The sequence below is a fragment of the Oncorhynchus nerka genome, linkage group LG1 (assembly GCF_034236695.1).
Source record: "Oncorhynchus nerka isolate Pitt River linkage group LG1, Oner_Uvic_2.0, whole genome shotgun sequence".
In the NCBI taxonomy this organism is placed as follows: domain Eukaryota; kingdom Metazoa; phylum Chordata; class Actinopteri; order Salmoniformes; family Salmonidae; genus Oncorhynchus; species Oncorhynchus nerka.
The window spans coordinates 34,419,029-34,440,982 of record NC_088396.1 but is presented as its reverse complement, the minus strand read 5'-3'; the positions used below and the strand labels follow the sequence as shown (position 1 = coordinate 34,440,982).

The window sequence follows — 21,954 nt, the reverse complement described above, 5'->3', positions numbered from 1 at the left end:
ATACACGAGACAAACATAAATGTGGTTGCAACACGTCCTCAATTGAGGAGTACACTAGTCTTAAACGTTGTAATGCCATAGTCAGAAAAAGACAGGTAAAGATGGACTGACAAACAGAAGAGTATAAAGAGCAGACATGTTTTTAAAAGACTCAGAAAGCTGCCTCTCTTTTGAGAGATACTGATACCTTGTGGTGATGGGACCTTCTTTGCAGCAGCAGCAGTAGGCTCCGGCTCCTTTGGATCACGCGTAGAGGCTGTCTCTGGCTTTTTAGCTGCTGTCGGCTTTCCTGGTTCTGGCTTTGAAGCCTCTGGTTTCTTAACCTCCTCAGGAACTTCAAGTAACATGCACTTTGATTTAGAGTTCACTAACCAAGGTAATACTTACATGTTACATACACATATGACACAAAAGAAAGATATGCTTCTATGTTAGAAGCTATTTAAACATATTAGATACAGAAACACGTACGATTCCACAAACAAAGGAGAGGTGCATTAGAGAGGAGAATAAATCTTCCACACAACACATGATATAAATACCTTTGGTTGGTGGACTCTCTGGTTTCTTTATAGGCACACGGTTCGGTTCAGGTTCAACCTTAGTCGCAGGTGAAACTTCAGGCTCTGGTTTTGGTTCAGCAACATGGGGTGCAGCTTGAGGCACATCTTCAGGTAATACAGACATCAACATTAAAAACAATATAAGCTATGGGCTATCAAGAAAAGCCGGGTGCAAAAAAAGAGAGTGAAAGCCATAAAATGGTAAGAGTAAGATTGAGACAACTTCTCTAAACGCAATTCAAAAAGTGACAAACGTGAACAAACTTAGTCACACAGGCTTATTCACACAATCCCTTGGGATAATAATATGCAATGTTAGAAAGCACTGCATAGAAGATTTAGAAACTGTGTAGACAGGTATGCAACTGACAAGAAGACAAAATATTCAAGAGCTACAGCAGCATTAGGAGCATTTCTGAAGCACTTAGGAAAACGCAGTATACCTTTCTTTAGTGGAACCTGTTCAGGTTTCTCAGCTGGCTTATGGGCAGGCTTCTTTGCTTCTTCATGTTCTTCTAAGATATTGAAAGGGAGCAATTACATACACCAAAATAAAAGAGTATAATATCATTTACAGAAGTCATTAAAATAAATACAAAATAATTACAGTTAAAGGAAATTAATAAGTTGATGAAAATAAAGAAAAATCCACACCAACAATGAACAAAAACAAAGTTACTGCTTTAGTTAATAGAAAATGATGAATACGTGGCAAGCATGACAAGATGGTCAGACAAGCGCATCAATTCTGATGTAAGACTATATCTTTTGGAGAGGGGTGTTTCTCTGGGACAACGTTTGCAGCTATCTTCTCCTCCACTGGCTTTTTGGCTTCAGGAACTTGGAAATATCATCACAGTAAGTTAATTTTCCCTATTATGCTAATTTATCACTGAGTTAATGTGTTGGGACAAATAAAATGTATCTAATAATGTAATTTAAAGTAGTGGAAGTTGGTTACTTTACGCAGACAAACAGTCAAGCAAAAGTAGACAGGAGGGACAAACGTAGGTAAATTATCAACATGTACACACATCAACCAGATTAAACACGAAATAAACTACTTAGAAATACAGATATTTGGATACCTTTATGTGGTTCTGCTGCCTCAGCTGGTTTAGCCTTCTCCTCTGGTTTCTTGTGCTCTTCAGAAACTTTAAAGACACTCATTTTGTTAGCCCAATGTAGCAAAGCTCTATCTAATGTGGACATCCAAAAAGCACATAATATTGGGGAAGGCCTTACAGACAAACACATAAGCCACTATGCGTGATCCATTTAAGAGCAAAGAGTAAAAGATCATTAATACTGACAGTACAAACCAAGGCTAAACTAAGACATGCAAAAGAATTCAGCATGACATTACAGGGAACACCTTTGACACAGTTAAAAGAAAATAAAGTTGTAAACATGGAGTTTAATTAATTACACATGAACAAATATTATGAACTTTGCCAACAACTTACATTAAGGTTAAATCAAAAACAAGCTCTCAAAGAGTTTACCAATTGAAACAAACAAGATTATGACCATGTTTGCCACACATTAACAAGATAATGAACTTTGCCATAACATTGCTGTAAATCGAAGACAAACAAAAGCTATTCTTCCAATACCTTTTTGTGGCATTTCCTCCCTCATTCCAACCTTCTTACTCTGGACAGACACCTCCTCAACAGGTACTCTCGGGGCTGATAAAACAATGAGAATATATTAGTATCTTTGTTTCAACGAGGCTAAGGAGAGAGGTTTACGGTTCTAACACACAAATATAAACACACAAATTAAATGACTCCTGTGAGACAACAAAGGAGAGAGAAAGACCTGAGATGTGTGTCTGAGTTCCAAACACATGCTAGTGTGTGACAGGTTAAAGGAAATATTCATAGCCTGTTATACATTAAAAAGTATTAGTAAATTCATAGTATGTGAGGATCTTAAAACATCTAAGGTTAAAAAGATGCATTCAGTATTAGTTGATAGAGATTGATAACATTCATATAATTGTGTTAAAGTTCAAAATATGTCAAAGGGTACGAATTGTGAGAGTAATGTGTAAACGTTATATTGATTACTTTATTTTGTGGTGCCTAAAAGTGTTAATCTGTGATCTACGAAATGCTCTTAATCTATGAACCGGAGATCGATTGCTCTGGTCTCCACCCATATTCCTGGTGAAAATCGCGGTCTTTTCTCATGAACTAAACGTTGAATTGAGAATACAACACCGTATCACTGTCGTGATTATTTCTCCCCTGTTTTCAGGGGCGTAACAAGTGCACTACGGCAAGATTACACATACAAAGAGTAGGAGCCCATATATTCTGTGCCATTATATTTTCAAAGAGTGGCTCAAACATACAAAGACAGACAACAATGTATTTTAAGCACCAAACATGTTAATACCAATGTAGTAGCATAATATGTCTCAAGGTGGAACGTTAAAGATGAACTGTTTGCCCGCTTGAGTTAGCTGCTAGAAGACAAACTCCAATGGTAACATCTATTCTAAGGGATACCTGTGGTTGGAGAGATTTTCTGTACTACAAAAATTTTGGAATATGAAAAACATGTTTAGTTGTGTAGATCGTGGAGATCAGGAGGAAATGCTGGAATACTGGTTAGGTCGTGTTACAAATCTGAATCATCTTTTTAGAAGGTGTACAAACGTGTACAAACATGTTCAAATGGAGTAGGTTAAATTGATGGTGGTGATCACTGACAGAAACAGTAGTTAGGTCATGTTACTAAGTTATTCATACAAACGTGAATAAACATGTTCAAATGGAGTTGGTTAAATTGATGGTGGTGATCACTGACAGAAACAGTAGTTAGGTCATGTTACTAAGTTATTCATACAAACGTGAATAAACATGTTCAAATGGAGTTGGTTAAATTGATGGTGGTGATCACTGACAGAAACAGTAGTTAGGTCATGTTACTAAGTTATTCATACAAACGTGAATAAACATGTTCAAATGGAGTTGGTTAAATTGATGGTGGTGATCACTGACAGAAACAGTAGTTAAGTCATGTTACTAAGTTATTCATACAAATGTGAATAAACATGTTCAAATGGAGTTGGTTAAATTGATGGTGGTGATCACTGACAGAAACAGTAGTTAGGTCATGTTACTAAGTTATTCATACAAACGTGAATAAACATGTTCAAATGGAGTTGGTTAAATTGATGGTGGTGATCACTGACAGAAACAGTAGTTAGGTCATGTTACTAAGTTATTCATACAAACGTGAATAAACATGTTCAAATGGAGTTGGTTAAATTGATGGTGGTGATCACTGACAGAAACAGTAGTTAGGTCATGTTACTAAGTTATTCATACAAACGTGAATAAACATGTAAAAACATGTAGATAGTGATAATGGTTACTATTAATATGACATAAATCTCACACAATAATCGAACATTAGCAAATTATTTTATGATGAATTTAAGGGGTTTGATGTTAATGGAAAGACGATAAATATAAAACAATACAAGGCTATATACCTCTCATTTCCAACTCTCTCATGTGCATCTCTTCTTCATAATAGTATTCATAAGTTTCTTTAAAAAAACAGATATATGTTGAGTATTCAGATTCATAAGGTTAGTTTAGATTTAAAGTACCAGTCAAAAGTTTGGACACATCTACTCATTCAAGGGTTTTTCTTTATATTTATAATTTTCTACCTTGTAGAATAGTAGTGAAGACATCACAACTATGAAATAACACATATGGAATCATGTAGTAACCAAAAAAGTGTTCTTTTATATTTGAGATTCTTCAAAGTAGACACTCTTTGCCTTGATGACAGCTTTGCACACTCTTGGAATTCTCTCAACCAGCTTCATGAGGTAGCCACCTGGAATGTATAATTAATGGATTATCTTATGTTCCATTCTTACCTTTGAGACTGACTGAAGATGGCATATCAGGGACTCGTATTGATGAATCAGGGACATCTAAAGGATGTTGAATTTGGTTTAAATATTAAAGATATATAAAATATAAGTCATATAAGATAAGTTGACTGCAATTTTGATTAATAATTGTGATACAATTGAAAGTTTGTGTAGCTAGAAATCAAATACTTACCATGGGGTACCCTTGCTAATTCAATTTCTGTGAAAAAGGAAGATTAAATATGAACTTAAACTTCATAAAACAACTATGAGATTCAGACAGCTGGAAAACAAAAAAAATGGGTGATGGTTGCTGATAATGGGCCTCTGTACGCCTGTGTAGCTATTCCATAAAAAATCAGCCGTTTCCAGCTACAATAGTAATTTACAACATTAACAATGTCTACACTGTATTTCTGATCAATTTTATGTTATTTTAATGGACCAAAAATGTGATTTTCTTTCAAAAACAAGGAAATTTCTAAGTGATCCCAAATGTTTGAACGGTAGTGTACATGTATTATCAGAGCGCTCCAGGACTAAAATTAAAATGTCAAATAAAAAGTTTTAAAAAATTGAAAATGAGTGAAAATACTGAAATATTAAGTGACAAAATATGTGACGAAGGAAAAAAAATAGGTCAGGTTGGGATGACCTTCACTCCACAACATGAAGGTAGATGCAACATCAACCCATTATATGGTTAAATCTATACAAACCTTCAACCAAGAGATCTGCAGTGGATTCGAGGTTTTCATATTTGCAGGTATAACGTCCTTGGTCTTCTGGTCTGAGATCTTTAATCGAGAGCCTCTGAATGTTGTTGACCACCTCATACGAGTATCTGTGTTTCATTTCTAAGAGCTTTCCATTCTTAAACCATTGGGTTTTGACATTAGGGATAGAAAACTGACAAGAAAGAGTGCATGTTTGCCCCTCCTGTCCCGCAACTTCCTCCAGATGTTTCTCAACCTCAGGCTCTGTTTGGAAACAAATAACAAAAGTGCATCTCTATTAGTATTTACCGATACAGTATAATGACTTAAATCAATAACATTAATGTAAGTACAAAATAAACAAATGCAGATCCATGGATACCCACCGATAACAGTCAGTTTGGCGCTGGAGATATGTGGGCCACATACAACACGGTAGTTGCCCTGGTCTTTGGTTTGACACTGCTTGATCTTCAAGATGTGACGGTCACCGACAATGCTGACTTCATATTTGTCATTGTTGTTAAGCTTCTGAGTTCCCTTGTACCAGGACAGGGTGATCTCAGGGAAGTTGATCTTGATGTCACACTCAAAAGTAGCGACCTTGTTGGTAACTGTAGACTGATCTGTTATGTCCTTATTCACGGTGACCGGCTACAAGCAGATAAATAAGAAATATAAGCTTAGACATTAATGTAAATGAATATGCATACAATATATGATGAATTACTGCTGTTGTTATTGTCAGACATTTCATTGTGACAGCTAATGAGGAACCTACCTCAGTACATTCCATTCTCTTTTGCAAATCAGCCACAAGAGCGACCAAATCCTCATCCAACTCTCTCTCTCTCTCCGGTTCCTAAATCACACCAAAATACATAGTAGAACTTGTTAGAGTATCACCATTATGTCTTTAAAAAAGCAATGAAATTCAGTATTGAATTGAATTGTGCTCTGAAAAAAATGAAAAGCCATTAAATTCAATTGAATACAACTTAATGTTAAATGAATTTACCGATCTTCCACTTTCTTCTACTTTCTCCCTCTTCAGCTGCTCAATGGCCTGAAGAAGTCCACGGTAGTCAGTGATTCCATACATACGGGCGTATTTCTCATACTCCTTAGGGTCCACATTTCTGAGCAACTCTACAATGTCAATGTCTTTCTCTTCCTGAGGACTCTTCTGTTTAGATGGAGTCCTGTGGAGAAAAAACATATAAGAGATATGCATGGAAAATATTATTTGTGTAGTTTCTTGTGAAATGTGGACGGTAGCAACACAATCGTCAAAGAGAGATTCACTTACTTCTTCAGTTTTGCTCTGAAGTTTCCCTCAACTCCAGCATCCTCTTTCCTTTCCTCAACATGCATGTCGGTGTTGCATTCTATTTCTCCAGCTTTGTTAGTTGCGACACATCTGTACTGTCCGGAGTCAGACCTTGTTATTTCTGTGATCTCCAACTTGGCCTCCGGTCCCTTCTGCTCAATAGTGATGCGACCACCATGAGTGATCTGTCTCCACTTGCCCTTCATCCATTTCACGTTAGGAATAGGATCACCTCCAACTTTGGCAATGAAAGTTGCAGTGCCCTCTGTGAATTTAACACAACATATTGAAGACATCACATTGCTATGGAAATGTTAGATATCCAACTATTAATAAAAACTCTAGGCTGTTAATGGAATACTAATTAAATGCTTCTAAATCTCCTTTCATCACACTTACTCTCGGCTACATGGCAAGGCTTGGGCTCCTCGATGAAGAACAAGTTGTCCAGTTTCTTTACTGGTGCTGCAGTTGGTTCCTCTGCAGCGGGTTCAGGTGCTGCTTTGGATTTCTCTGCCATTAAGCATAATTCAAGAAGTCTGTTATAAAAACCATAACCATTCATTCACGACAGCTGACTCAACAAATGTTTGGATATGATTTGAAAAAAAATATGGTCCAGAACATGTACCTTTGATAGTTACTTTGGCCTTGCAGAATTCACTACCAGCCTCATTGGTTGCCTTGCAGAGATAGTCCCCTGCATCATTCTTTGATACGCGCATGACCTCCAAAGAAGCAACACCATCGGCAAAACTTATTTTACTGCTGGAATTGTTTTTCAAGTCTTTCCTGTCCTTCATCCACTGAATCTTCATAGAAGGTGATCCATGGACATGGCAGCTAAGGTGCAGGTTCTCACCCTCAATCAGCGTGACAGGTTTGAGAGCGGGGTCAAATGTAGGGGGCTTCTTGTGTTCTGGATTAATAAGGAAGAGTCATGGAAAAACATACATGGCATATGGTAATGCAGACACACATTATTTATATCTAACTTTCTATGGAGAAACACAACATAGTAGACAAATAATAATATGGACCTACCAGTTATGGTAACTGTCAATTTGCAAGAGGCAGTGCCTGCTTCATTGGTTGCTGTGCCGGTATACCTCCCACAGTCTGAGACTTTGGAGCTCTTGATACACAACACAGCCACATTGCTCTTGAAAGACATGTCATAGTGATCAGAGCTGTGAATCTCACTGTCATCTTTATACCAATTAATGGTCATGGGCTGAGATCCAGACAAACGTGCCTCAATCTTCACCATCTTGCCCTCCGTTTCCTCTAGGGTCTCTGTGGGCTTTTTGGTGAATGAAGGTGGGATTTGACGCTCTGAAAATAAATGTTAAAGCATTAATGGTTTACGAAACAAGATTGCAATGTTCACTTAATGTGACAGAGGAGGCTAAAGCAAACAGTACTATACCAAAAGTTTCTCTCAAGAAACATGAAAGGGACTAAAATTGTGAGGCAGTGGGCCAAATACCTTTGACAGTAATTTCAGTGGAACAAGAGTCCTTTCCAATGTCATTAGTGGCATGGCAAATGTAGCGGCCATTACTTGATTTATCTGCTTTCAATATAGTGAGGTGTGGGGTGTTATCCACACAGGCCATCTTGTAATTTCCCCCTGATCGAATATCTTTGTGATCTTTTGACCAAGTGACTTTTAATGGCAAAGATCCAGTCATGTGGCATTCCAATTCCACACTATCACCCACTGAAATGTCCACCATGGGTGACAGCTTTTTATCAAAGACAGGGGGATATCTTGGCTCTAAAAGTTCAATGGGAAAGAGGTGGAACATACAGCATACTTTGAAATGAAAGCGTTGATACTGTACAATATGATACTGTACTAATACAGAACATGCACTGTCTCTCAGTCAGCAAGTAAAAAAACAACCTCTTTGAGGAACAAACGACCCACCTTTAAGAGTGAGTTTGGCTCTGCAGGATGCAGTCCCAACACTGTTGGTAGCAATACAAGTGTATTCCCCAGAGTGTCTCATTTCACCTCTGGATATTTGTAGGACAGCCGTGTTATCATCATAACTCATGGTATAGTCGTTGGATTTCACAGTTTCACCGTCTTTAAGCCAAGAGACCTCAATGGGGGAGGAGCCTGACACACGGCACTCCAATTTGACTTCCATTCCTTCAGTCTGTTGAATGCTGGTTATTTTCTTGGGGAAGGTTGGTGGCGTTTTTGCCTCTGAAAATAGGATAATTTAACAAAAAATATGACATTAGCTGCAAAAAAATATGAAAATTCTTCATACTAGTTGTTAACTTCATAACCAATGCAGAGTCAAAGCTGAATATTTTCTGATTTAAAAAGAGAACATTCCTAAAAAAAGACAAAGGGCATCACCTTGGACAGAGAGACGACAGCTGGATGAGGCTGATCCTATTCTGTTTTCAGCTTTGCATGTGTATTCACCAATATCAGCCTCGGCTGCTTTGCTCAATTTCAAGCAAGCAATGCCTTTGGAATACTCTATTTTGCAATCAGGGGAAGAGCTCACTTTTCCGTCGGCCTTATACCAAGCCACCTTAATGTCAGGGGTTCCTCCAACATGGCATTTCAAACAAACTGCATCACCAGCAGTAACTTCCATTGGCTCCAAATGATCAATGAAATAAGGTGGTTCTAAAGTGACAGATATAAACAGTTAAATCAGAAACATGCACATGTACATCAGATATATACAGCATAGGACAATCCCAATAAATTACCAGGTCAATTTAGGCAAACTAACCTAAAATGAACACTTGTGCTTTGCAGGTATCTTTTCCGGCGTCATTGGAAACTTCACAAGCGTATTCCCCACTTGCTTCTTTATCGTCACTGTTTAAACACTCCAAGATGCAGGAGGTCTCTGTGGTAGTGACGTTGTGCTTATAAGAGGCATATAGCTGTTGGCCGTCCTTATACCAGGTGACGAATATCTTTGGGGTTCCAGTGTATGTGCACTCAAGTATCAATGATTTTCCCTTTTCAACAGAGTGGTTGTTCAGCTTCTTAACAAAGCTAGCAGGTTCTGAGTAAAATCATACAGAAGTTTGTTAGTCCACATCCTGATAAAAAAATGTAAATGTTGTTTTAATTCTATTAATAAAACTATATAATAAAAATACATATTTTCAATTATTGACCAACCTTTCACAGACAGGTTAACTAGGAAACTTTCCTTCCCAGCATCATTAATAATCTGGCATGTATACTCTCCCGCGTGGAATTTGTCAATTTTGTATAGCTCCAGAGTAGCTGAATTGTCCCGTAGAGCAATTTCACAGCCTTTTCCAGACACAATTTCCTTCGTGCCTCTGAACCACTTCAGTTTCAGTGGGGCACTTCCTTTGACAATTGCTGAGAAAGTTACATTTGTTCCAGGCATTGCTTCCAGTGGCTGAGGTGGCTTCACAAAAGAAGGAGGTTCTAAATACAAAAAATACATACTTTTTAGCTTGCAGACATCTGACATTAAATCAGTTACATCACAAAGCAATAGTAATTACGAAGCCCAAACAAGTCATGTATATTTACTTACCTTTCACAATGAAAGAGGAACTGGTCTCATTGGTCCCGGCCTTGTTTACGGCTTTGCATTTATACACTCCAGAGTCAGACCACTTAAGAGTGGGCACTTTAAGTGTGCAGGTGTTGTCACTGAATAAAATCTCATAATTTGGTCCAGTTTTGATCTCCTCTTCATCATGGTACCAAGTAATGGTAAAAGGTGCAGAACCAGAGACTTTGCAGTCCATTTCACCAGCTTTTCCAACAATAAGATGAGATTCCTTCAGTTTCTGTGTGAATGTTGGAGGTATGGTTTTATCTGTTATAGGAGGACAGGGTTAGTAACCAGGCATTAGGCAAAACACTAGGCAATTAGACAATTAGAAAAATGTCATATCATACTGTGTATAGGAAGGGGCCACCCACCTAGGACAGTGAGGTTTAATTTGGTGAGATCACTGCCAACCTCATTTTTGACCTCAAATGTATATTCTCCCATATCAATCCTCTCTGCAGACAACACTTTCAAGCTGGAGATCATCTTTGAGAAGGAGATGTTGTACTTCTGGCCAGAGGAGAGCTCGACTCCATTCTTAAACCACTTTGGTTTCAGCTCTGGTGTCCCCGACACTTTGACTTCTAGAGCTGCAATATCACCTGCAGTCACGCTGAAAGACTCTGGTCTCTCCACAACTTTAGCGGGTTCTGAAAATAAAGAACACGAGCAGAGGTGTGCTTACAGAAACTGAATAATAAAAAAAAGCAATGACTGGGGAAAAAACTAAGCGAATTAGGGGAGAAAATGGAATTAGAGACTAAATGGAAATGTACAAACCTAATACAGTTATGTTAGAAAAACATTCCACAACTCCGGCATCGTTTCGGAGTTGGCACGTGTATTTGCCCATTGCCAGTGAGTCTGCTTTAAATACTTTAAGAGGGAGCTGGTTGTTTTCAAATGTAATTTTCTGGATGTCACCATCTCTGAGAATGTGATCCTTATCCTGTAACCAAGATGCAGTCATTGGCTGAGAGCCTTTGACAGTGGCTTTCCGGGTGACTTCTTCACCCAATGTGCATGTCGTATTCAACAATTTCTCCACAAACGTTGGTGGTTCTGAGAGAGGACAAAAATTGAGAGGCTAAAAATAAATCATCATGAAGCAGGATCAAAAAATCAAAAAATACCCACCGATGACGCATTTCTACTAACCTCTGAGTTGAACTGTAGTACAGCATGTTTCATATCCTATACTGTTTGATGCCTTGCACTTATATTCTCCAAAATCTGAAGCTTCCAATCCAATGATATGAAGAGTGGCAGCAGTATCCTCATTCACAATCTTATATTTCCTACTTTCCTTTAATGGCGTTTTGTATTTGGCCCAGGTAATCTCAAAGGGTGCTGTGCCAAACATCTCACCGTGTAGGCTAGCATCCTTTCCTTTCATTCCTTCAATTGGCCGAAGCACTTTGAGGAAAGATGGTTCATCTACAAAATATTGAGAAACGTTAAGAAGCAGCTGTTTGCTACACGCAGCAAAGCTTCAAATACATACCGGTGTAATACCACCAACAGACACTATACTAATAATGGATTATTATGGAATATTAAATGGAATATGTAAATATCAAAATCCAATGTAATTTATTAGTGGCTAACCTTTGACTCTAAGAGTTGTGCTGCATCTTATACTTCCAGCGTCATTGGTTGCTTCACAGGTGTAGACTCCATTGTCATCAAATCTTGTGGTGCGCAGCTCAAGGACTGCCATTGAGTCAACAAATGATTGTCTATAGTTGTCACCATCTGTGATCTTAGTGTCATTTTTGTACCACTGCATTCGCAGAGAGGGGGAACCCTTAACTTTGCATTCAAGACGGAGTGGCTCGCACTTCTTCACAAACTTTGTGACTGGCAATTTTAGCGCAAATTCAGGAGGTTCTGCAAAGCCAACATTTTGCAAAATTAGCTTATTGAAGCACATGCACCTTGACACAATGAAAGAATATGAGGCTTGCAATGAACTGCAAAAAGATGTAATTTGATGACTTGATGCATCTGTTAAGGAGTAAAGGCAAGAAGAATGCGTCAAGGGAAATGGGAAGAGTGACACAACATTTGTTGGTGTGATGGAGAAGTAGGTAAAGGTGCTGTGAACTGGTCAGGGAGCTGTGAACTGGTCAGGGAGCTGTGAACTGGTCAGGGACCTGTGAACTGGTCAGGGACCTGTGAACTGGTCAGGGAGCTGTGAACTGGTCAGGGAGCTGTGAACTGGTCAGGGAGCTGTGAACTGGTCAGGGACCTGTGAACTGGTCAGGGAGCTGTGAGCTGGTCAGGGACCTGTGAACTGGTCAGGGAGCTGTGAACTGGTCAGGGAGCTGTGAACTGGTCAGGGACCTGTGAACTGGTCAGGGAGCTGTGAACTGGTCAGGGACCTGTGAACTGGTCAGGGACCTGTGAACTGGTCAGGGACCTGTGAACTGGTCAGGGACCTGTGAACTGGTCAGGGACCTGTGAAAAGGAGGTGGTGGAGGAGTTGTGAAAATGCAAAGCAATAGAGCACAGATAAAAGCAATCGAGGACAGACGGAATAATCGAAGCCAGTTGAGGAAAGATGGGGAGATGGAAGCCAATGCATGAGTTTAAATAAGAGCATGTTGCAACCTTTCACCATTAAAGCAGCACTACATCTTTTAATGCCAGCATCATTTTTAAATTGACAAGAGTAAATTCCACTCTGCAAAACTGAGTAAAGATCTAGGAAGCAAGATAATCCTTCCAGTCCAATAAAACATGATGGTCCAGTGATCAATTCAGTGTCATCCTTAAACCATTTCACTGTGAAGGGAGGTGTTTCTTTAAACGTGCTCTTAAATCGCATGTTGGAGTTAGGAAGGGCTGTATGAGACTCAGGCAACAGAACAAAGCTTGGTGGCTCTAAAGAAACAATAGCAACCAAGTTAATCAGCTGGCCTGACCCTAACACGAGAGAGAAATATATCAAATGTATATCATTTTGATCAATTCTGACCTTTCACCTTCACTGCCCCACTGCATTCAACACTTCCTGCTTTATTTGTCAGTTTGCAAGAGTAAGTGCCGGCATCAGCTCTCTCTAGCTGTTCGATTTCCAAATACATAGAAATGTCTTGACGAACAAGTTTATATTTTCCACCAAAGTCAATTCTGTTCCCATCTTTCTGCCATTCCACAGTGATAGGAAGAGATCCAGATATTTTGCCATTCATTTGAACAAGCATTCCCAATATTTCCTGTATTTCACTCAGAGGTTTGGTGAAGCTTGGAGGGATAGTTTGTTCTGTTTTCACAAGAGCATCAACAAAACAGTCAAACCCGTGTTCATTGCATATCATGTCATAAGCGGTATACTATCATACCAATTTGATTCAATATAAGATTTTGCACTGACCTAGTACAATCAACTTAATTTTGCAACTGCATGTCTCAATGTGGTTTGAAACCTCAAATTGATAGTCGCCTGCATCCTCCTTTTGTGTAGTCTGCATATTAAGGCTACTAAGGTTGTTCTCAAAGCTAAGTTTGTATTGTGGATTTGACTTGAACTCTTTGCTGTCTTTGGTCCACTTCACTTTGAGCTCAGGAGTGCCTGCCACTTTGCACTCTAAACTGACTGGATCCTCAATAGTTACTTTTATCACTTCTGGTTTCTCTGTAATCTGAGGTGGTTCTAAAATGCATATAAATATACATTTTCTAATCAAATTCATACATTTTAAAGACAGAAAGACACAATTAAAAAAATATATCTAGCTAGCAGATTAATTTAAAAGACAAACCTTGCACTATGAGGGTTGCAAAGCACTTGTTTTGTCCAGCCTCATTTTCCACCTGGCAGGTATATTTCCCGCTGTGACAGGCTTCACAGACCGGAATCCTTAGAGTTGCCATATTATCTTCAAAGATCCTTTCAATTTTAGGGTCTTCCAAGATCCAATTCTCTGATATTTGCCATTGCACAGACAGATTTGGATACCCGGTGACAATACACTGAAATTCAGCCGATTTTCCCAAAACAGTTGTGACATTTTCGACTTTCTTCACAAATGGTGGTTCTAACATCAAACCAATCAAACCAATAAACAATTATTGGCAGTGATCAAATATTTAAAGTAATTGTGTTGTCATCATGGAAGTTATTTAACCTATCACAATAGTACATATTTTAAGTAACTAACTTTTTATACGAAGAGTAGTTCTACAAGAACAACTTCCAACCTAATTTGAGACGGTACCCTGGTATTCACCAACATCTACACCATAACATTTCTGTTTTTCAAGATTCAGAATGTCCTGTACTTGTGAGAGGCTGTGCTTTGTGCTGGATTTCATTTAATTTAAATCCTTGTGCCACAGGTCCTCAAACGGACCTGTGCCAATGACTTGACAATTGAAAGACGCATTTGAGCTCTTCACAATATCAGCAGTCTTGATCTCTTTCTCATCTTTGTACCAGATTACAGATATGGGCAGAGAGCCAAACAAAGACATTCCAAGTGGGCAAATGATCCTTTGATACTCTCTGTTTCCTTCAGTTTTCTTGTGAAATATTGTTTCATCATTTGATCTAGCATAAATAAAAAAGAAAGTAATGAGAATACTGTTCAATCAGGTATACCTGTACAAAAAGCTCAAAATATTGATTACAATATTTGTAAATTAGCTGACCTAGGACAGAAACTGTGGCTTCACAAGTACTGCTTCCAACGTCATTGGAAAGATCAAAGGTGTAATCTCCACTATCGCTTTTCTCTGTATGGAGAATAGTTAGTACATAGCTATTATCTGTGCTCTGCACTTTGTATCTTTGCCCTGATGTCAGCTCTCTTCCATCTTTCAGCCATTTAGCTCGTTCTGTGATAAATATAAGATTAAACATTGAGTTTTCAACAGCAGAGTATAAAATCCAATTTTATCCTCATAAACGTCAACCAACCTTTGACTACCAATAACACAGAGCATTTCTGGCTGCCAGCTTCATTTTTGGCCTGACAAATATATTTCCCAGCATGTTTTGTTTGAATATTTGAAATACGCAGCAGTGATGTCCTGTTTTCAAAGGACATCTGAGCACATTCACCATCTTTGACATCATGGTCATCCTTCAGCCATGACACAGTCATAGGTACTGATCCTTTCAGAATACACTGCATAGAAATCTCACTGCCAACTAGGGAATTCATATTCTCTATCTTTTGTGCAAATGATGGCGGTTCTATAGGTGGAAAAGCAAAGATGACTTCCCAACTTCATTTTCTAGTGTACACTGATATTTTCCAGCATCTCCGGCATCAATTCCCAACATCTGGAGGGTAACTATGTCATCCTTTAAGACTATCTTGTGTATTTTATCATTTCTGATCGCCTTTGTGTTTTTGTAAAAAGATGTGTTGAATGGAGCAGAGCCTGCAAGGTGTCCTTCCAAAATAATATTAGACCCTTTGATAAGTTCTTTGGATTCAAAGGTCCTCGTAAATATTGGAGGTTCTAAAAGAAAATGGCAATGAAGTCAGAATACAATCATAAAATGTTATGAATCTAAAAAACAGAATACTCAACAAACCTTTAACTGTAATTCTGCTGGTGCAGTGGTCACTACCAGCATCACTTGATGACACACAAACATAATCTCCACTATCATCAACAGAGCAGTTGACAATCTCCAGTGAGGCAACTGAGTTAGTAACAGCCATTTTGTATTTCTAATTTTGTCTCATCTCAATCTCGTTCTTAAAAATGATCTCAGGGGTGCCGGTTGCTTTACACTCCAGCTTCACAGCACTTCCTTTCACCTACTAGTTTTGTAGACTCAAGCTTCATCACAAACATTGGACATTGATTATCAGACAAGTAAACCAACATTGATGCAAGGACAACAAATGCATATTGATCTGGGAATGTATATGAAGAAAGGGCACCTTTCCCAAACAAGACAGCCGTGCATGCCACCGTTCCAGCGTCATTGGCCAATGTGTATTTAGCCAAGTCGGTGGGTTTTACGGAGTGAAGTTCCAAATCATTTGAGTAGGTCTCTTTCTTGATAAAAAATGTGCCTCCACTTGATATCTCCTTGTCCTCTCTGAACCACTTAACAGTAAGAGGAGCTGATCCAGTGAAAGCAGACTTCAAGGCAACAGTAGATCCTGGTACGACATCTTGGTTGTCAGGTTTTAATGTGAAGATTGGAGATTCTAAAATCCGTTAAGAAGAAGAAAATATTCATTTTTCATCAGCATATTATCCCTAGAAAATGTGATAGGCCTACTTCAATTGGATGTGAGAGTGTGACATAGGGCTAGAAAATTACTTAAGCTTTATAAACCTTTGACATATAAGGTTCCACTGCTTTCTTTAGATCCTGTAGAATTTGTTGCATGGCATGTGTACACTTCAGCATCAACCTTTTCCAATTTAGTCATTTTCAGTGCAACTGAGTTGTATTTGATTTGAGGTAGATATCCATCTCCAGACTTGATCTCTTTCTCATCTTTGAACCAAGACAGAATCATAGGCTGGGATCCAGATACTTTGCAATCCAATGAAATATTGTTACCCATAATTCCATCAAGTCTTTTCAGAGACTTTGTGAAAGAGAGTAGTATGATATAATCTGTTTATTGGAAAGAAAATGTTACTTCACACTGCAAGTTAAAATAGATTTAATGAAAAAAAGCTTTTGAAAGTAGCAAAGAAGAAAAGCTAACCCAACACGGGTAATAGAGCATGTGCACTGGTCCTTTCCAACACGGTAATAGAGCATGTGCACTGGTCCTTTCCAACACGGTAATAGAGCATGTGCACTGGTCCTTTCCAACACGGTAATAGAGCATGTGCACTGGTCCTTTCCAACACGGTAATAGAGCATGTGCACTGGTCCTTTCCAACACGGTAATAGAGCATGTGCACTGGTCCTTTCCAGCACGGTAATAGAGCATGTGCACTGGTCCTTTCCAGCACGGTAATAGAGCATGTGCACTGGTCCTTTCCAACACGGTAATAGAGCATGTGCACTGGTCCTTTCCAACACGGTAATAGAGCATGTGCACTGGTCCTTTCCAACACGGTAATAGAGCATGTGCACTGGTCCTTTCCAACACGGTAATAGAGCATGTGCACTGGTCCTTTCCAACACGGTAATAGAGCATGTGCACTGGTCCTTTCCAACACGGTAATAGAGCATGTGCACTGGTCCTTTCCAGCACGGTAATAGAGCATGTGCACTGGTCCTTTCCAACACGGTAATAGAGCATGTGCAGTGGTCCTTTCCAACACGGTAATAGAGCATGTGCACTGGTCCTTTCCAACACGGTAATAGAGCATGTGCACTGGTCCTTTCCAACACGGTAATAGAGCATGTGCACTGGTCCTTTCCAACACGGTAATAGAGCATGTGCACTGGTCCTTTCCAACACGGTAATAGAGCATGTGCACTGGTCCTTTCCAACACGGTAATAGAGCATGTGCACTGGTCCTTTCCAACACGGTAATAGAGCATGTGCACTGGTCCTTTCCAACACGGTTGGACACTTCCACCATGTATTCGGAAGAGTCTACTTTTTCAGCTGCAATATTCTTTAAGATGGCAATATTATCTTTTAGAGTGATTTTATATTTTCGATTCCCTTTCATCTCCTTTCCATCATGGAACCATTTCACTTTAAGTTCTGGGCTTCCAGCGATTTTGCATTCCAAGGTTGAGTCCCCTGAAGTCACGTTGATGGATTATGCTTTCTCTAAGACTTTAGCAGGTTCTACAATAAAGTCAAATTAATTAGATTTAGTTGTCACAAGAGTATTATGTGTGTAAATGTTACAAATGTATATATCATGTATATGTTTTATATAAATGTTTCAATAGTTGTTATCCAACCTTAAACTGTTAGAGTGGCATCATATTTGTTTTGTCCAGTCTCATTCTCTGCTTGGCAAGTGTACTTGCCGCCGTGGCTAATGGCAATGCAGTGGCTAATGGCAATGCCGTGGCTAATGGCAATGCAGTGGCTAATGGCAATGCAGTGGCTAATGGCAATGCAGTGGCTAATGGCAATGCAGTGGCTAATGGCAATGCAGTGGCTAATGGCAATGCCGTGGCTAATGGCAATGCAGTGGCTAATGGCAATGCCGTGGCTAATGGCAATGCCGTGGCTAATGGCAATGCAGTGGCTAATGGCAATGCAGTGGCTAATGGCAATGCAGTGGCTAATGGCAATGCCGTGGCTAATGGCAATGCAGTGGCTAATGGCAATGCCGTGGCTAATGGCAATGCAGTGGCTAATGGCAATGCAGTGGCTAATGGCAATGCAGTGGCTAATGGCAATGCCGTGGCTAATGGCAACAGCTGTTACTGACAGAATAGCAATAGCAATCTCAAATGTCATTTTTATATTTGGATCATCATCTCTCAACATTTCAGTGCATTTTTCATCCATTTTATGGAAATGGGGGTGAGCCTTTCAATGTGCCCTGCAGTTTCACAGAATATCCCAATGTTGCTGTAATGGTTTCAATCTTCTTCGCAAATGTTGGTGGTTCCATACAAATAATATCAATTCGATGAACCATGTTATTTAGAAAACATATTTAGACAAATCAATATGAGTTTTCTATTTACCAGCTATACCAACCTTTAAGTTTGGCCAGTGTCTTAGTGGTGATTTTACTAACATAATTGGCTATGCAGCATTGGTAATCTCCAATGTCTGCACTTTCAAATGAGCAGAACTCCAAACGAGCAATGGATTCCTGATAGGTGATCTTATACTTTTGATCTGTGGCGAAGACTGGTTTCTTATTCTTCAACCAGATGATTTCCAACAGAGCTGTTCCTTTAATTTCACATTCGAGTACGGCAGGAGTTTCCTTCACTGCCTCAACCATTTGCAAATCTTTTCTAAAGGACGGGGTATCTCAGAGTAAAGATCAGATTCAACTAAATAATACAGCTATCTGTAATTTGTGGAAAAATAATTTTAAGCAAGTAAAATATGTAATGGTGGCAAACCTTTTACAGATCACTCAGTGATGCTGCTCTCACTACCAGCTTCGTTTGACACCTCGCAAGTGTAGTTTCCGCTATCTAACACATTTACATTGATTATTTCCAAAGTTGCAAGACCAGCCTTGAAAGTGATTGTATGTTTATCTCCATCACTGAGATCGTTGTCATTCAGAGACCAGGAAGTTTTGAGTTCAGCTGATCCTTTGACTATGCACTGCATCCGAGCAGCTATGCCCTGCTTCCACATTAGCTTTGGTTCCAGTTTCTTAACAAAGGTTGGGGGTTCTGAAAGAAGTATTGCGTTGCAAAACAGTAAATGTGTTGTCAAACAATAACCAATACGTAACCACCAAAGAGAATACTGTGACATAAAAAATAACATAAGAATATGTTGTAGCTGCATAGCATTAGTGGCTTAAAATATAATTAAATGATCAGTCTTTTTTATTTAAACGGTTGCATTTTTTAAACTAGCATCTGTAGTCACACACACACTGCGATACGACAAGATATCAACATAAAGACCTTACCTTGTGCCATCAACATCATAGAACAAGTTGAACTCCCATAATCATTTGAAGCTGTACGGACATATTTCGCTGAATCTTTCAGTTTTTCCTTAGTAATTTCAAGAACAACAACATTTTCTTCAAAAGATTGTATACAGTCCATTGTTTGATGGAGCTTTTTTCCTTCCTTTATCCAGGTGATGGACACTCCAGTGTCCTCGTCCACTTGACCTTCGAGCCTCAGTGTATTACCAATGGCTGAAGACACTGAGGTATCGAAGGTCTTTATGAAACTGGGTTTGTTGATAACCCTCAACTCTGAACTGCATGTAACAGTGCCAACGCTGTTCGATGCTTTGCAAATGTAAGTACCCTGATCGATCAGCTGAAGATTTTTGATTTGTAGGGAGTATTTGGTCTTGTCAGACGCTATCTGATAGTTCCCCCAAGAAGAAACAGCAATATTGTCTTTGTGCCAGACTACACACTGGAATGATGCTTGTTTGCCCACGTATAAAGTCATAGGATCAGGCATTGTACTAAATACTGGCGGGTACATCTCTATAAAAAGTCATTAAAGATAGGGAAAAGGTAATAGGATATGGATACCTAATTTACATGACAAACCGGTACACTATACAAAGGTTGAGACAACAGGTGCACATTACAATTCTTTGTTTAACATTCAACCTGAGAAGAAAACATCAATATACTGTACATAGAGTTGCATAAATATTGTTAAAGGAAACAGAGGACTCACCAATTACTGTCAGTTTGGCGGCACAGGTGTCACTGCCATGCTGGTTTGTAGCCTTGCAATTGTATTCACCACTGTCAGCTTTGGTTGGGCTCAGGAGCTCCAATGAAGATGTCAGTTGCCGACTGAGGATGCAGCAATTGGCACTCTCTTTGATCGAAGTGCCAGACTTGAACCATTTGAAGTTCACATTTGGTGCATCTTCAATTTCACATTCGAACTTGGCTCCGCTGCCAACATTGATCTCCAGGGGAATGATTTTGTACCTGAAAACGGGTGGCACTATAATGTGCACAAAAATAAAAGTAAATTAGTACACAGGTAGATAATGATGCGAAAATGAACATGTAGACAAGTGCACAGAGCTGGAACATTGATGGTGGAATGCAATGGTATGGTGGGATGCATTCCAGGAGTGACTGTGAAGAAATGGTGGAATGGTTAGAGGAGGAAGAAGGAAAGTGACTTCATCACATCATGATTTATGAAACCATGACAAATTTGCACCTGAAAACATGCAAAAAGTTTTCAGTGCCCAGTGGAGAAAGACCAAGAGTGAAATGTAATAGTTAATGAGTGACGCAAAAAAAATTATAAGCATGAAAAGTGAAAATACCTGAGCATGATATAGAAGAAATAAGCATGTGGATAATGATATAAAACAATACTAAGGTGAATTAGTGGTGGGGGATTGAAAGTATGGTAAAAGCATTCTGACAATTATATACATTTCAATATATGAAATAAAGTATGAGTTTGCTGCCAAGATGAGAATTTTTTTTAATGTTACATTAGAAAAATGTAGTTTGTTTACGTGTATGGTGATGAGTAAAACTAAAACTATCCTCAATTATCCAACCTTTTGAATCAATTGTAAGTCTTGATGATGTTGTGGTCTTTCCAGCTTCATTCACAGCCTCAAATAAATACTTTCCTTCGTGCTTCTCATTGACAATTGTCATGATTGTCTGAGTTGTTCTCTATAATGCAAGACTTACCACACTGAATTTGATGAGCACTTTTAAACCACTGCACATCTGGCATTGGTTCACCAGTTACTTTATATTTAAAGTAAGCCTCACCTCCCTCTTGGCATTTTATAGGTTTGATTTGGCTAGTGAAATTAGGTGGTTGACCAGTGGCTTTGACAAATGTTTCAACCCATTTCTCAGCTGTAGTTGAAGCTCTCTTTTTCACCTCCAGGTAAGTAGTACAGGTTGTCTGGCCAAATCTATTGTTAGCTGTACAAGAGTACTCACCTTCATACTCTGTTTTTACCTCAGATATTATTAAAGCGTACTTGTCTTTTTCATGAACCAATTTGTAAATTGATGAAGAAGTAATGACTTTCCCATTATAAAACCACAAAACAGTAGGCTTTGGAAGGCCAGATACTGTGACAATAAATCTAGCTGCCCCTCCAACATTGACAGCTGCTGGTGAGAGTTGGGTCAAAAAGATAGGATTTTCTTTTTTATTCTCTGAAGTACTAGAATAGCGTTTTGTTTTGTGAGGTAACTTAAGGTCAGTAGTGTAGAAATCTTGTTCTTCTTCCACTGTCGTCACAGTCGAGCTAGAATATTCTGCGTAAAAAAATAATGAGTA

At 38.9% G+C, this 21,954-nt stretch overlaps 1 protein-coding gene across 1 annotated transcript in view; it reads right to left on the bottom strand.

The window, feature by feature from the left end:
* The window catches only part of LOC135565309 (titin-like), a 95,501-nt gene that overhangs the window by 27,595 nt on the left and 45,952 nt on the right, over positions 1-21,954 (bottom strand). Inside the window, 44 exon segments of the mRNA XM_065011739.1 lie at positions 543-668; positions 1,007-1,078; positions 1,652-1,717; positions 2,180-2,254; positions 3,083-3,124; positions 4,664-4,690; positions 5,190-5,450; positions 5,573-5,840; positions 5,968-6,048; positions 6,205-6,388; positions 6,496-6,781; positions 6,916-7,029; positions 7,148-7,435; positions 7,561-7,851; positions 8,006-8,296; positions 8,450-8,734; positions 8,894-9,172; positions 9,282-9,563; positions 9,683-9,961; positions 10,074-10,361; positions 10,469-10,747; positions 10,878-11,159; positions 11,256-11,534; positions 11,706-11,987; positions 12,711-12,983; positions 13,078-13,365; positions 13,477-13,755; positions 13,865-14,140; positions 14,264-14,530; positions 15,022-15,303; positions 15,306-15,572; positions 15,649-15,877; positions 15,879-15,922; positions 16,004-16,276; positions 16,408-16,695; positions 17,552-17,836; positions 17,956-18,068; positions 18,435-18,499; positions 18,502-18,530; positions 18,533-18,618; positions 18,712-18,991; positions 19,087-19,368; positions 19,614-20,153; positions 20,353-20,631. Coding sequence (XP_064867811.1) covers positions 543-668; positions 1,007-1,078; positions 1,652-1,717; positions 2,180-2,254; positions 3,083-3,124; positions 4,664-4,690; positions 5,190-5,450; positions 5,573-5,840; positions 5,968-6,048; positions 6,205-6,388; positions 6,496-6,781; positions 6,916-7,029; positions 7,148-7,435; positions 7,561-7,851; positions 8,006-8,296; positions 8,450-8,734; positions 8,894-9,172; positions 9,282-9,563; positions 9,683-9,961; positions 10,074-10,361; positions 10,469-10,747; positions 10,878-11,159; positions 11,256-11,534; positions 11,706-11,987; positions 12,711-12,983; positions 13,078-13,365; positions 13,477-13,755; positions 13,865-14,140; positions 14,264-14,530; positions 15,022-15,303; positions 15,306-15,572; positions 15,649-15,877; positions 15,879-15,922; positions 16,004-16,276; positions 16,408-16,695; positions 17,552-17,836; positions 17,956-18,068; positions 18,435-18,499; positions 18,502-18,530; positions 18,533-18,618; positions 18,712-18,991; positions 19,087-19,368; positions 19,614-20,153; positions 20,353-20,631 — 9,732 coding nt within the window.